The sequence below is a fragment of the Kogia breviceps genome, chromosome 6 (assembly GCF_026419965.1).
Source record: "Kogia breviceps isolate mKogBre1 chromosome 6, mKogBre1 haplotype 1, whole genome shotgun sequence".
Taxonomy (NCBI): domain Eukaryota; kingdom Metazoa; phylum Chordata; class Mammalia; order Artiodactyla; family Physeteridae; genus Kogia; species Kogia breviceps.
The window spans coordinates 146,921,610-146,935,848 of NC_081315.1; the positions used below are offsets into that span (position 1 = coordinate 146,921,610).

At 60.7% G+C, this 14,239-nt stretch overlaps 1 protein-coding gene across 2 annotated transcripts in view; it reads left to right on the forward strand.

Annotated features, from left to right (window-relative positions):
• The window catches only part of CPLX1 (complexin 1), a 36,743-nt gene extending 33,339 nt beyond the window's left edge, over nt 1-3,404 (forward strand). For both annotated transcript variants that reach the window (XM_067036873.1, XM_059067429.2), the window contains exon 4: nt 1,836-3,404. In XM_067036873.1, the coding sequence (XP_066892974.1) occupies nt 1,836-2,033 (198 nt within the window). In that variant the 3' untranslated portion in view covers nt 2,034-3,404. The remainder of the gene's footprint in view (nt 1-1,835) is intronic.
• The last annotated feature ends 10,835 nt before the right edge of the window (nt 3,405-14,239 follow it).

A 14,239-nucleotide genomic window follows, 5' to 3' on the forward strand; every position in this document is an offset into this window, starting at 1 on the left:
AGGCTGCGCTCTGGTCAGCGGTGGGCCAAGAGCATGGCCTCCCTCTCTCAGACTCTGCTGAACGTGGGCCTTGCCTCCCCCGTGCCTGAAGCCGTCCGCAGCCTCGAGGGGGGAGGTGGGTGCAGAGGTTTCCCTCAGTAAGCTGGGGAGTGGGACATAGCCAGCCCCCCCCAATCTGGAAACAGAGGGAAGGGTCTTCTTGGAGGGCCAGGGTGCCCTCCCCCTCCACCCCCCCCCCCCGTCACGAGCACCAGAAGCAGAGCCCACCGCTTCTTTCGGGGGGTGGGGTGAGGAGAGACGACCGGGCCTGGGGGACCCCCCCAGGGCCAGCGATCCCGCACCGTGTGCTCCCCGGGAGGATTCTGCAGCCTGTCAGTAATGGATAATCGGCGTCGCTGACGCCCACACGTGCTCCCCCGCGCTCCCTCTTTACCCTCATCCATGCTCCTCTGCTCCCAGACATTCCCTCATGTGCAAGCCAGCGCCTCAGACCTGGCCGCGGGGCACCCCTCGGCCCAGCCTGGGCGGGTCCTGAGCTGTGACCGCCAGATGGGCGACCTGCCCCCCCAACGCGCCAGGCCAGCTTGGTCCCACCTGGTTGCCCGAAGGCAGGAGGCGTTTCCCTGGTCTCGTGGCCGCATGACCGCAGGCGCACACGCATCGGTGCTCCGTTCATCCGGGAGGGCTGCTGAGGATGCTGATGGGCCTGGTGGAGGTGGGGGTTCGTCTCCTAGAAATTTACTTCCTCAGTTCTGGAGACTAGAAGTCCAAAATCAAGATGTCAGCAGGGCTGTGCTCCCTGTGAAACCTGAGGGGGAGAATTCTCTCTTCTAGTTTCTGGGGGCTTCCGGCAATGCATGTGTCCTTGGCTTGTGACAACGTCGTTCCGAACCCTTTCTCCGTTTTCATCTTCTACTCTGTGTATCCTTTTCTTTCTCTGTGCAGGGAAACTCTCTTTGGATTTAGGGCCCAGGAAGAGCTCATCTCTATTCTTACCTTAATTATATCTGCAAAGGCCCTATTTCCAAATAAGGTCACATTCTGAGGTTCCAGGTGACATGAATTTTGGGGGGACACCATTCAATCCACTGATGAGGGGAGATTTGGGAGAGGGCTCAGGGCAGAGACACACGCAGGAGACCAGAATTGGGGGAGCCCAGCAGTGCCCAGGGGTGTTGCTGAGGGCACACCTAGATGGGGTTCCAGGACATCCACCTGGAAATGACCACCGGACACAGAGCATGCAGAGTGACCCTCCAGGGACTGGGGTCTTGGTGGCATCCGGGGATACTTGGCCAAGCAGGAGGGTGTGGCCACATGTCGCGGGACCGAGGATCTGGGCGGCGTGGGGCCCGCCAGCCACAGCACACCGGCTTCTCCACCGCTGTGGGCAGGCGCCCTGCCCCGGCTCCCTCCGCCCCGGGACCGCAGCCCAAGGCGGGCTGAGGACTGCGCCCACTTCCCCGGAAGGCGGGGCCGCAGGGGGCGGGGTCAGTGGTGGGCGGGGTCACGGCCTCAGCGCCCCGCCCCCACAGAGAAACGCGACTTTCGTCCTCCCTCGCTCCGTCTCCCGCAGTTCCACCCTCAGCGGGGTTCCCCGTCCCGGCTCCCGCCGTCGCCCCCACCTTCTCCGAGGGGTCTCCCCGCCCCTGCCGGGGGTCTTGGCGGTCGTCCGCTCCCGCGCACGCCTTTCTCGCCGCAGCTGCTGCCTCCAGAGGCCCCTCGGCCGATCCCGCAAGCGCAGGGATCGCCTGGGCCACCCTGCCCAGACCCGAGAGCGCCCCTCCCGGGTCCGGGACCCGCCCGCCTGACCCCGCCCGCCCTGTCCCCCGCAGTACGGCATCAAGAAGAAGGAGGAGCGCGAGGCCGAGGCCCAGGCCGCCATGGAGGCCAACTCGGAGGGCAGCCTGACGCGGCCCAAGAGGGCCATCCCGCCGGGCTGCGGGGACGAGCCGGAGGCAGAGGAGGAGAGCATCCTGGACACGGTCATGAAGTACCTGCCCGGGCCGCTGCAGGACATATTCAAGAAGTAACGCCCCTGCAGCTGGACAGGAGCCCGGAGCCCCGCCCCCCGCCCACCCCCGTCCTGCCCTCCGCGGGGGCGCCTGAAGGGATGTCGGGAGCAGAGAGCAGCCCCCCAACACGCCAATATAAGCCATAGCCCTAGGTCGATCCGCGCCTGGCCCCCTCGAGCCTCGGGAGCCTCCGCCCGCCTCTCACCCCATCCCCGCGCCGCCATCGCCACCGCCTCCGACGGAGGGGCGCCGGCCCCCTCACGGCCCCCGCGGTCCGGGCTGCAGGCCCTGGGCACTAGCCTACGGGCTCCTCCGGCAGCGGCTGGATTGGACCTACCCCAGAGCCTGGGGAGCCCCTTCTCGCTCCTCCCTTCACCGCCCACCCAGCAGGGCCCGTGGCCGGGGACGCCCAAAGGGCCGGCCCTGCGTTCGTGGGCGCCTGTCGGGCCCACACTCGGGAGCACAGCCATAGCAGGGGGCGCGGTCGTGAGGCCGGGGCGGGGGCTGGGAGGGGCGCGCAGCTGGTGCCTGGGCTCAACCCCCCGCCCGGGGTCAGCCTGGAGCCCAAGCCCTACCCCCGCACCGACGCCCGGGTTGCCGAATCTGCCGTCCAGCGCTCTCCATCTGCACCTCTTCCCTTCTTCGTCCGCCTGTGTCTGTCCCCCCGCTCCCTCCTCGGCCCCCTCCTCGGGAAGGCTTTGCTTCTTAGGACTGCGGTGGCCCGTTCTCTTCTCCAGGAAGGGAGAGAAAGCGATAGGAAGGCCGCCCCCGCTCCCTGCAGGCCCTCGAGGGGGTCGTCCCAGCCGCAGAGCCTGCCCGCTTGGACGGAAACGACCGCGGGCCTCCCAGCGCCCCCGTGGCCTCTGCCCTTGTGTAATTTGCATCACAATGTGTCGAATCTCAGGTAAATGAGGTCTTCTGTATTTGAGGAGTTTTATCTCGACAGAAAGCCCATCACCTCGGTCCCTGGGGCCCTTTCCGTCCACATCAAAAGTTCATCGTGTCCAGTGTCGCGGGCCCGGGGCGCGGCCCTCCCCAGCTCCTTAGAGAAGCCATAACGACTAGACGGCAATACCGACCCCTGGCGCCCACCTCCCCCCCATGCCCCGCCGTCCGCGCTGCGCCCCGGCACCTCCCGGTCCCTCGTCTTTTTTAAATGCCTGTTCTCACACTTTAAAACGCCAGCTCTGAGCAGACAGGGCGTCGTCTCGTAGAAACCCCGCATCCCGTCCCCAGCGCGTGGGGCGCCCGAGCAGCCGAGCTTAGTGTAGACCGTGGATGTCCTCTGTCCGTCTGTCCCGGCGCCTGCGCTTCCTCCTGCATGTCGGGGGCCGCTGCGTGTGTTCTCTCTGGATGGAATCACAGCCAATAAACACCACAGTGATTTAATGCGTGCGGCCTTTCCCTCCGGAGCCCTGATTTCCCTTGGGAGGCGATGGGGGTGGAGGGTGCAGCCGGGGTCACGGCGGGAGGGCCAGAGCCCGCCGGGATGCACCCCCTTGGGCCCTGTTGGACGACCTCCACTAGCCCCCGCACCCGGCCAGATGGGAGCGCCTCCCCCTTTCGCTGGGGCCCCCGCAGGGGGGCTCCGCCCTTTCTCTCTAACGCAGTCCCGGCCCGGAATCGTCTCCCCCTGAAATGCAGCCCGGGCCTCCGCAGCGCCCCTCCCCCCAAGTCTCCCCCCTGCCCAGGCCCCACCCCAGGCCTGTCCTGCCGCACAGCTGTACCGGGCCCTGGGGCCCAGGTCCCACTCTGCGGCCACACCTTGGGCCCAGCGGGGAGCTGAGCCTCAGCCCTGGGGGCCCGCCCGTCGTCTGTCTGGTGCTGCCATCCCTCCTCCTTGTGCCCGCAGGGAGGGCTCTGTGTCCCACGCCTGCCTGTCGAGGCTGAGGCCTGACGAGGTGCCCGTGGGACCTGCTGGCTCTGAAGCCTGCCCCAGGGTACCCCGACCCCACCCCGAGATGCCACGGCCACTTGTGTCCCCAGAAAGGCCTTGTTTGACCTCCATTTCTGGGGGCCTCTCTCCAGGAAAATGGTATCTGTGACCTTCCTCACATGCTGGCTGAGAATGCACGGGAGCCTTCCAGCAGAACCTGCCCAGTCTCAGCAAACAGAAAGGACACACTTGTCCCCCTCCCCGCCCCCATTCCTCTTCCCCTCCCCACCGAGCTGTGCCCAGAATACTGCCCTGGACCCATTGCCCCTTTGCCTCTGCCTCAGAACTTGCACAGAAGCCTTTGTAGCCAATTCTGGCTTTGGGATCTGCGAGCCACCGCCCGCAGCATAGCTGCTCTTAGGAGGGCACCCCAAACAGCCCCCATCATCAGTCTCCACACACACACACCCCCACCCCCAGCCTGGCCTGGACTCATCTCAGTCTTCAGCAATTAGCCAGGTGTGCCGGTGACCTGGATCGCCTTCCCTTGGGACCCCAACCAGCCCTTCCTCAGTGCCTGGTGGGGCAGACCCCTTGGGTGCCAGGTCCCAGGACTCCAGGGAGAGGCACTCGTTCACTTCAGGCTTGCTGAGCCCCCATGCTGTGCAGAGCTCTGTTCTAGGCACAGGGGGTCATTGAGGTCCCTTCCTCCTGGGACTGATTGCTCCAGTGGCCAGATGATAAATGCATAATAAGTCAGGTGGTGGTTTCCTCCGTGTAGGAAATTGAGCAGGATAAGGGGCAGAGAGGATGGTAGGGTAGCTATTTCACCCCCGAGGAGGTGACATGTACAGACAGGCCCCAGCGAAGAAGGGAGGGAGCCCCGTGGGCCTCTGGTGGGTGAGCATTCCAGGCAGGGAACAGCAGCGCCCGGGCCCTGAGGCAGGGGCCAGCGGAGCACTTCAGAGTAGCGCTGCGGCCGCCCGCCCACCGTGCCCTTCCCCCTGGCCTTGGTTTAGGACCGCACTGCCCCTTCACAGAGTCTCCTTCCTTTCAGAACAGTTAACTCTATTCCGACAAAGCAGAGCACGCTTTGGTACTTGGCCCCCCAGAGACGTCCTCCACTGCGCAGGCAGGCAGGTCCTCTGCCTGGTCCCCGTGGGCAGCCAGCCCGGGGCAGCACTCTGCTTGCATTTGTTGTCTCTCCTCTCAGGCGCCCCGCACTCGCCCAGCTGTACGATTCACCAGCCACTTAACCTTCAGGGCTGTCAGGCCACATTTGTAAAGATCTGGCAATAAAGGACCATGTTGTCCAGTTGTGCTAATCCGCAGCTAGACAATCCTGCCGTCCACGATCGCAGCCAGCGGGGCTCGGTGAACCCTGGGTCTGGGCCACCTGTCCACACAATTGAGAACCTGCTCCACTCCTGCCTCAGCCGGTTCCCGTCAGGTCCGTAGCGCCTCGGGTGAAGGGTGAGTCTCTTGGAGCCAGGCTCGCGCTCGGGCCGAGGGACGGGGTTGAGGGGGTCGAACTGGGGAGCCTGGCTCGGATAGGACTGGGGCGGGGGTGGGAGTCAGGCTGGGGGGCGGGGCCGGAGGCGGGCTGCGGGAAGCCAGGATGAGAGGCCGAGCTGGGGGGGGCGGGGACTGGGGATGGGCTCGGGCTGCCGCAATGCCTGCCAGTGTCGGTCAACATCCGCGTGGCCCGGAGGATGGAAGGGCTTCAAGGCAGGACCCAGCCCAGTGCCACTAGAGCTGGGTGCTGAGTCGAGGCGTCGGGGCCACGCGCGGACCCCCGGTGTCCCCCGCTCCCGCCCCGGACGGCCTGAGCCAATCAGCGCGTGCCGGATCAGGCCGCTGCGATTGGCTCCCAGAGGGTCACGTGGCAAAGCCTGTTTAATTGGAGCCCGGGAGACGCCAAAGCAGGAGGGGTGGTCCGCGGCAGGTCTGGGACTGTCCTCGGGCTCGATACCCGAGTGTCCTCACTGTTGCCCGCCGCCCCGCGCGTCCTCCGAGCCCTCCCCGGGTCAGGCTGAGCTGCGGCAAAGAGAGGAACGCCCGTGTCCCAGAGAACCGCCTGTTGGGGTGAGGGACAGCGAGGTCGAGGCGGGGCACTGACCCAGTGCTTAGGAGGCCCAGCGCTGGAGAGGAGACGCGCCCAGCCTGGTGAGCACAGCTTGTCCTGGGACGGACAGCAGAGGGTCTCCACCCTCGCCCGGGGAGCTGAAGCCAGCTTCCGGTGGGGTCATCCCTCCTGCCCACCGGCCCTGCCCCCAGACTGGGCCCCCGAGGTGAGGCGGTGAAGGTGTGAGGCCCGGGTGGTCCCAAGCTGGCGAAGCAGAGGTTTATTCCTGTCTAAGGACAGAGCTGGGGGAGGCCCACACCGAGGTCCCTCCAGCACCGCGGGAGCTGGAGCTGAGGGGGCTCGGGGGCGGAGTAGGCTACAGTGGCAATGCTGGCCGTCAGTGCGTCTTCACTCTGCTGCTTGAGGCTTGGGGAAGAATCAGAGTCCTGGGCACCCAGCATCCTGCGCTATTACATAGCTTGTCCCTGAGGGTGGGGCCTGCCTCTGCCCCAGGATCCCCACTCAGGGCTGAGCACCAGCCGCCAGGCCCCAATGGTGCCCAGGGTGACTTTTCTCAGCTCCGAAGATGAGGCATGGGAGGTGAAGTTTAATTTGATTTCTACAAAATAAACAATGTTTCTTGCACCCTTGAGTGAGTGCATTGAGATTTATGCTGCGCAGAGGGCAAAGGACGATGCCAGGAAAGAGAGGAGGGCCCGGCCTGGCTGGGGAGAGGTCTGAGGCTAGGACAGGGTGAGGCCCTGGCAGAGGCTCCTGGCTGCCGCCCTGCTGCAGCAGGAGACCCAGGGGCTGGGGGAGATCCTGTGCACGGCTCCTGCCGTTCCCTCTCCCTCGCTCTCTCCCAAGTGCCCAGTGCAAAGATGGCTTCTTGGAAAGGCAAACGTTAATGTGTTGTCGACTGGCCTTCGAGCCCGGCCCAAGTGCTGACCTTTAATTTGCTTCAGTCTGTGGGTTCCACCGTCAGCTGAGCAGAGCTGCTGCAGAGAGAGCTTGCCCACAGGAGGGCCCTGGGCTCTGTGTCCAGGCGGCCAAACCCCTGATTCTCTCAAAGGAGTCCTAGATTCTAGGGTCTGTCAGCCAGAAGTCAGCCTCTGTCCACACATATCCACCAGGCACGGGCCGTGGGGCCCAAGATCGGGGGGGCAGGCACTCCCCGTCACACCTCCTGGCCCCTCCCTCACCTGCCCAGGACTGGGGCCAGACGGTAGGCGCTGCACCTGGCCAGAACTTCCAGGCTCAGATGGGAGATTGATACTCTGCATGGGTTCTGTCTCCTGCAGTTAATTCCTCATACAGTGAGCAGAAATAAAGTTCAATAAGTAAGCAAAATGCACCAATCAGGAGGAATTCACCGATGGCTGGGGCAGGAAATATACAAGATGGGCCTGGAAATAAGGAAATGCTAAGTAACAAACGGAACCCCACAGTGACGGGGCATGAGAAAGGGACGTAGCAGCCACTGTCTGAGCTCCCAAACCTGGCCCAGCGTGAGCAATGAAATAAAGTCGTGCTGGAGAATAACCCGTGAGTCCCCGCTGGGGCACACGGTTTAAACACATAAGTAAGTGGGGTGAAGAGACGAATCTGCCGTGCAGAGCGGTCCACATAAGGAGGGGGAGCGAACTCCCCACTCTTTCCGCGTGGGCTCCACCTAGTGACTTCCTGTCGAAGAACACAGTATGGAACAGGAGTTAAAAGAGTGAGCACAGCGGGGAAGGCTGACTGATACCACCCCCCTCCCAGGGCACGGAGGTCCCAGGGGATCGAGGTTACTTTCAGCAGCGACAGGTCAAGTTGGTAGCGGGTGCCCGTGATGTGATGTGATGAGATGAGAGAGGAAGCCTCCCTCTGGGCTCCTCCTCCCCAAACCCGTAACCCCAGTCTAACCCTGAGGACAACATCAGACTAACCCCATTGGAGGGCCATCATACAACACCCGACCAGCGCTGCTCAAAACTGCCAAGGTCATCGAAAACAAAGAATGTCTGAGAAACTGTCACAGCCCAGAGGATCCTGAGGGGACATGAGGACTAATGTGCCACTGTGACGAGCAGGACCCCGGGGGGGCCTCCTGGGACAGACCGCCGCCCATGTCCTCCACCTGCCTCTTGTTTGTAGAAGAACTTTAGCCTCCTAGGCCTTCCCTAAGTGCCAAAGAATATACATTTAATCAGAGAAGTGAGAAAATGCAGAGACAGACAAAAATAGTCAAGCAAGGCAAAGTAATAATAGTTTAGCCATTAAACAAAGTCAGGCACCTGCGGTTCCTCCCCGAGGGCTGTCGATAATGCTCTGCGCCATGTCTTTGAGCTGTTCGGCCGACACTGAAACCTCCGCCAGGCGGGAGAAGCTACGTGTGCTGCCCGCAAGCGCGTAGACTCCAGATCAGTCAGAACCAGAGGCTGACGATGTTGCCTCCCAGGTACCTCACCACCAGCCAATCAGAAGAGCGCCCACCCGCTGATCAGGAACCCGACAACGCCCCCTCGATCACCCTGTCTTCAGAAACCCTTCCCTGAAAGCCATCGGGGGGTCTGGGTCTTCCGAGCACTAGCTGCCTGTACCCCTTGCTCGGCGCCCGCCACGAGCGCTGCCCTTTGCTTCACCGCGGCCTGGCGTCAGTTGACCGGCTTTACCGCGTGCGGGCGAGTGGACCCACGCTTGGTTCCTTAACAATATCCTGGAACAGAAAAAGGACATCAAGTAAAACAACTAAGGGGATCTGAACACAGAATGGACTTTAGTTAAGACGAAGGTACCCGTTTGGTTCATTCATTGTGACAAGATGTTAAGAGGAGACCGGGGGCGGGGTGTGGGGAACACTCCACACTATCTTCGTAACTTTCCTGTAAATCTAAAACTGTTCTAAAAGTTTACTGAAAAGCCATCATCGGATTCAGTTAACATTAAAACCAGGCCCTGAATGAAACACCGACCCAGGAGAGGGAAGCGCGGTTCAGCCCCGAGCCGGTTCACGCACCCGCACAGCCTGAAGCCACAGGGCAGACCTGGCTGCTTCCCGGCTCTGGATGACGCCTCCCAGCCCCGCCCCGTGGGGTGAACCGGGCCACGTGGCCTGACACCGTCCCGGTCCAGCACAGGTTCACCTGATCGGCCTGGCCCCTGCCGACCTCTCAGGCCACTGAGCTGTGCAGAGTCCCCGAAAGCCCAGCCGCCTCCTTCCCAACGCAGATGGAAGAGCAAACCGGCCTCAGAGACGGAGAGAGAGCAGAACCTAGCCTGCGTCCGAGCCGGAACCCAATTCCCCACAGAGCCGGCCCGGCAGGAGCAAAACGGGGGGAGCCCGCGGGGCCAGGGGCAGCCAGGCTACAAACAAGCGGCTACCCGGGCCTCCCCTGGAAGAAAAATAACTCGGGAAACACAACGTAAGAACATGAATTCAATCACCATCAAGTTCCGTGGGAAAGCATTTCACACATCCCTTCAGTAACAAATAGAACACAGAACAAGCAGCTGAAATCAGGAAGAGATACAGAAGATTCAGAGGGCAATTAGCAAACGGCGTATTGAATATACATAGAACTTTGCACCCAACCGAAAACTACGGAAAAATACATATGCCTTTCAAGTTCCATGAATATTTACAAAAATTAACTGCTGACCGGGCCATAAAGCTAGTTCCAACAAATCATGGAACTGCCGTAAAGCCGAACACATGGGGGAGTTCCCTGGCGGTCCAGTGGTTAGGACTCTGCGCTTTCACTGCCGGCGGCCCGGGTTCAATCTCTGGTCGGGCAATTAAGATCCCACAAGCCGCTCAGCGTGGCAAAATGAAAAAAAAAAAAAAAAACCCAAAACCAAACGTGTGGTCTGGCCTCAGGGCAGCTAGTCTAGAGATTAACAACAAAGAGAGATTCAGAAACCCCCACGTTTGGAAATTAAACTTCTAAATTATCCATAAGACAGAGAAGACATAAAAATAGATTGTTGTGTTTTTAGTATGTGTTTTAGTTTATAAATTGGTTAAAAAACTGAAAGAATAGAATATAAATAGGTATATTTAACTCACCAACTTGTAGAAGAATCAATGGAAAAAACCTTGATTAATCTAAGAGGGGATAGAAACGAGGTGGGAGGAGAAGCAAGTAGAAAGTACAAAAAAGGTGGCAAATCCGAGTCCCAACATATCCAGTTACGTCAGCCATCAGAGCAGCTGACGGGGTGGCCGCCTGTGTCCCGGGACCCACTGTGGGTCACTCTGGTCACCTCCCAGCTGCCCGCATCCGCTGCTTCGTCTGACGCCTTTTCGCAGACGGCGGCTCCGCCTCTGTGGGCAGCCAGCAGTCCCAGGGAGCTGACACTGTAGCACTGGCAGGGCCTCGGCAGGAGGATGCAGGTGAGCTACCCCAGCTCCTTCCGCCTGGAGCCAGACAGGGAACAGCTCCAAGGCACATGCGTCCCCCGAGTCCCAAGCTCCCCCCACAGGAGTAACCTTTGGTCACCATGAGGCTGGCTCGAGAAGCGGCCTCTTCTGTGCCAGCGTCCTGCAGCCAAAACCGTCCAGCAGTGCCCTGCAGCAGAACAAGTTAGGGAGAGAAAACACACAACGGGCGTCTCGGTGAGAAGGGACCTCTAGGATTTGGGGGGACGGTGGGGGATTTGGGTGGAGACTTTGAGGAAGCGGGCTTCGTCCTGGGTCAGGTGCTGTCAGGAACTGGGAGACTGTCTGTGATGGGGCTTCTCAGTACATCTTATCTGGAGGGGAGAGGGCGAGTGGGTGACACTGGTTGCTAAACGCGGCCAGGGCGCGGATGCCGGGTCGTTTCTGTGGTCAAAGTTTACATTTTGTCTCTGTTCAGATGCAGTTACTACGTGCTCTGTTTATGTCTTGATCCATCAGGACGGCTCTGCCTGGTGGTGTGTCGTGTGAAATTGCTTCTGTTCCAAGGGGGACGCCAGCACCTAGGGGTGGGTGAGGGTTCAGTTCCTGGACGTCAGGGCTGCTTTGCTTTCTCACTGGCTTCTTTCCATCCCCGAATCTCATCCCTGCTTCTCACGTGGTAATAATCCCCGCACCTCTAGGTGAAGGAGTTGGATACCAGCCTTTGTCTTTGGGGCGACTTCTGGGTGAACTGTCCACACCAAAAGTGGACCGAGAAAGCAGGCCCTCAGGATGCGATCAGAAGGGGTGGCTTTTGGCCAGTGGGGAGGGTCACACCCAGTGACCACACCTGTCACCTGGTGATGTGCCCAGCACCAAGGCCGTAACAGCCACGGGCGAGGCTGCGAGGCAGCTGGGCACTGTTGGTGCCACCAGGGTCCTATAGGGCGTCGACACCCTGACTCAAGGGGCCTCGGGCAGCCTATCCAGAGACCCTGTTTGCCCGGCTACAGCTGCCCGGGACAGGGCTGTGACGGCGGCAGGCCACCAGGTCTCCCGTGCTGAGCTGGGCCTCGCTGAGGACGAAGCTCACCTGGTGGAGGTGCCTGGAGGGAGCCCGGGGCCATCTTGAACCCCATTCCCTTGGAGGCCTGAGCGTGAAGGGCGGCCTCCGCGCAAGCTGTCGCCCTCCTCTTGCAGCTGCTGCCCAGAGGGTAGGGTCCTGCCTCAGCCAGACTGGGCTGGGTCGGAGGGGCAGGGCCACAGGACCCCGAGCTCTGCCGTCTGGGTCCGGGGGTGCCGGGCAGCGGGCAGGGCACAAGGCGGGTGCTCTCCCGCGGCTCCGAGATTTGAGTCCCGGCAAGGACTCTGCAGCTGGTTCTGAAGTGCAGTGTGGAGAGAACAGTGCCCTTCCGTGGGTGGGATGGAGACGCTGCAGCTGACCCCAGCAAGCACCGCGAGGGCCCCTCCCACCCCCAAGCTGCAGGGTGCGGATTCCAGAACAGATTCCAGAATGACGCGGCCGGTGGTCCCCAACGCCCCTTTACTTCACCGGACCCTCACCAAGCCTGTGACCTCGCCGGTGCCAGAGGCACCAACAGTTTAAGCCGAGCGGCCGCCGTGCTGGAGGAGGCCTCCTCCCCGGGGGTCAGCGAGGTCCCCGCACCTGGTGCGCAGCCGTTGGTCAGTGTGTCTCGGGGTGGGCAGCCTGCACTTCCCGCGACAGCCAGCAGTTGCACTCAGCGCGGACCCTCCTCCTGGTGGCCATGTCGTCTGAAGGGTGCCCGGGTCCCCTGGACACCCTACGGGACATCCCACTGGCCCGTGGCATCAAGGCGGGCAGAACAGGGGACAGAAGCTTGAGAGGGTGGAGGAAACCCCAGCTGGAAAGGCAAAGTCGGGCAGCCAGTCTGGAAACTGTTGCTCAGAGGTTTCTTTTCTCTTTTTCTTTTTTTTGGCCACAACACATGGCATGTGGGATCTTAGTTGGAGAACTAAGGGATAGAACCCACGCCCGCTGCATCGGAAGGCAGATTTTAACCACTGGACTACCAGGGAAATCCTGTTCAGCAGTTTCTTAACGTTAAACATACACTCACCATACGACCCAGAAACCCTACTTTGTAGAGAAACAAACCTTACGTCCACATGCAGACCTGTACGTGAGGTTCACGGTCATCAAAAATTGAAAATGCAAAAGTCTTTCATCAGGTGAACCGGCAAACTGTGGTCCATCCATGTCACCGGAAGTATGGACCATTCGGCCACTCGGATGGATGTCAAAGACAGTATATGCCGAGTCGAGGAATCCAGTCTCCAAGGTGACGTGGACAATTCTATTTACACAACATTTTTTTTTGGACAGATCCCGCCTCGGGTTTATTTGTACAAATAGCACAGGGGCTCACACTGGTCCTCCTGTCCTCACACGGGCAGATAAGGGTCTCTACTCGGGAGCCTCTGTGGGGACCTGACCGGGAGCTGGAGCCGCCTTGGCCTTGGTAAAGGCAAGATTATAATGCCGGAGAGATCAGTGGTTGCCAGGAATTATGGGGCTGGTGGCAGAAAAGGGCCTGCACTCAGGAGGTCTTTGGACTGATGGAGCCGTTCTGTGTCCTGATTGTAGTGGTGGCTGCATGAATCTGTGTATGTGTTAAAAATCCAAAAACAAAACAGAAAGGTTAAATTTATTTTTTTTACTGAAAATTTGTAATTTAAAACATGGAAATTACACATTCTAGACTAAAATGTCTAGTGAGCTTTAACAGAAGGAAATTTCTCGACTTAGTCAACGGTATTTATCCCAACTCCACCACTGCGCTTAAATGGACGTTAAGCATCTTCCCACTCCAGTCAATGCACAGCAAGCTTCCTTCACCGTCAATATTCTTCGAGATGCAGCCGCGCAGGTGCAGCCCGCGGAGGAGCAAAGGGGGCCGTGTGTTTGCTGTGACACTGCTGCCTGGGTGGGCGTCCAGGACACCCACCCGCCACTCTCTCTGAACCAGCAGATTCGGTACCAACACCAGCGTCTTCTCCATTCCACAGAAGCAGGCGCCCCGCCTCCCTGAGGAAATACAAGAAAGAAGCCAAACTAGAAATACGTGAGACCTGTGGGAGGCAAACCCGGAAGCCCCTCTGCAAGACCCCGAAGGGGGTCTGAGCGCACGAGCGTCACGGGTGAAAGGCAGCAAACGCTACCACCGTGCGAGGACGCGCTCTCCACGCCGGACGACCAACAGACACACACCCCGCGGTTCTGGCGGGTCCCGGGGGCCCCGCCGCGCCCTGGGGAGCGTCACTAAGCAAGCTCCCGAAAGGAACCCTCGCGGGGCCAACCGGGCGTTGGGGGGGCAGGCGGACCGACCGGCCGCAGCTCCGTCAGGCGGTATTTCCAGCCGCGTTGGCTGCGTTCGCCGGCGATGGGCTCCGGGCCCCTCCGCGGCCCCGGGTGTGGGGTTGGAGGCAGCCGAGGGTTAGGAGGACTAACACCTGTAACACCTGCACAGCCAAAGCACCACGCGGGGCCGGGCAGAGAAGTGTGGGTCCCGGGACGCCTGACCCTCAGGAGCCCGGGCTGCCCGGGGACCATTCCCCATACCTCTCCAGAGCCCTGGGGCCCCAGGACCCCCCCGCCCAAGCCCTGGGGTCCCAGGATTCCCCCCGCCACCCCAGAGCCCCGGGGTCCTACAGACAACAGCCTGTAAACAGTAGAATCACCAGAAACGCCTCCCAGGACTGCGCTGGAATTAATGCCTGCTTTGTGCTTCCTGAGATGTTAGTGGAAAAAGCCATTTCCCACCAACAAGAATACGTACTTAGTTGGTGCATTTTCATACTTACTTGGTCTGTTTGTTATAAAGGCCAGATCTGTTTATGCTTCAAAAGATTTTTGACTAAAAATGTTCCTAAAGAAGCAA